Source organism: Penaeus monodon, chromosome 19 (assembly GCF_015228065.2).
Source record: "Penaeus monodon isolate SGIC_2016 chromosome 19, NSTDA_Pmon_1, whole genome shotgun sequence".
NCBI classification, from domain to species: domain Eukaryota; kingdom Metazoa; phylum Arthropoda; class Malacostraca; order Decapoda; family Penaeidae; genus Penaeus; species Penaeus monodon.
In genome coordinates, this window is record NC_051404.1 from 39,001,734 (window position 1) to 39,002,145 (window position 412).

Sequence of the window (412 nt, forward strand, 5' to 3'; positions counted from 1 at the left end):
TGTCAAAATATAGCAACTTGCACAGTAGCTGAAGAATTGTCACGCAGTCTTGCACTTCCAGGTTTACCAATCTATATAGCTAGCCCTGCCCTGATTTACTAATGAGGGGGGAAACTGCCCCCTTTGTTAAAGGCAATAAAACAAGCCCTGTTTTTAGCTTTTAGTAGTACATCTGATGAAAGCTTGGAATGATATGTTGGCGATTAAATGTTATTTCATTTTGTATAGGTTATCAACACACTTGAGCGTGCCATCGATTGCTCACAGAAAGATGCAGTAGCTTTTGCAACAAGTATTGACAGAGAAGGTCGCTGTATTGTGAGATGTTCATCCTTCCAACAGTGCTCTCAAACAAAGAATGTGATGGAAAAACAAACCTCAAGAGGAAGTGGACGGCCACTGAGAGTGCAGG

General features: G+C 41.5%; 1 protein-coding gene across 1 annotated transcript in view; it reads left to right on the forward strand.

The window, feature by feature from the left end:
- Nucleotides 1-412, forward strand: part of LOC119585216 (E3 ubiquitin-protein ligase UBR2-like) — a gene marked incomplete in the record, with an annotated part of 58,977 nt that overhangs the window by 14,583 nt on the left and 43,982 nt on the right. The window contains 1 exon segment of the mRNA XM_037933869.1: nucleotides 229-406. Within this exon segment, the coding sequence (XP_037789797.1) occupies nucleotides 229-406 (178 nt within the window).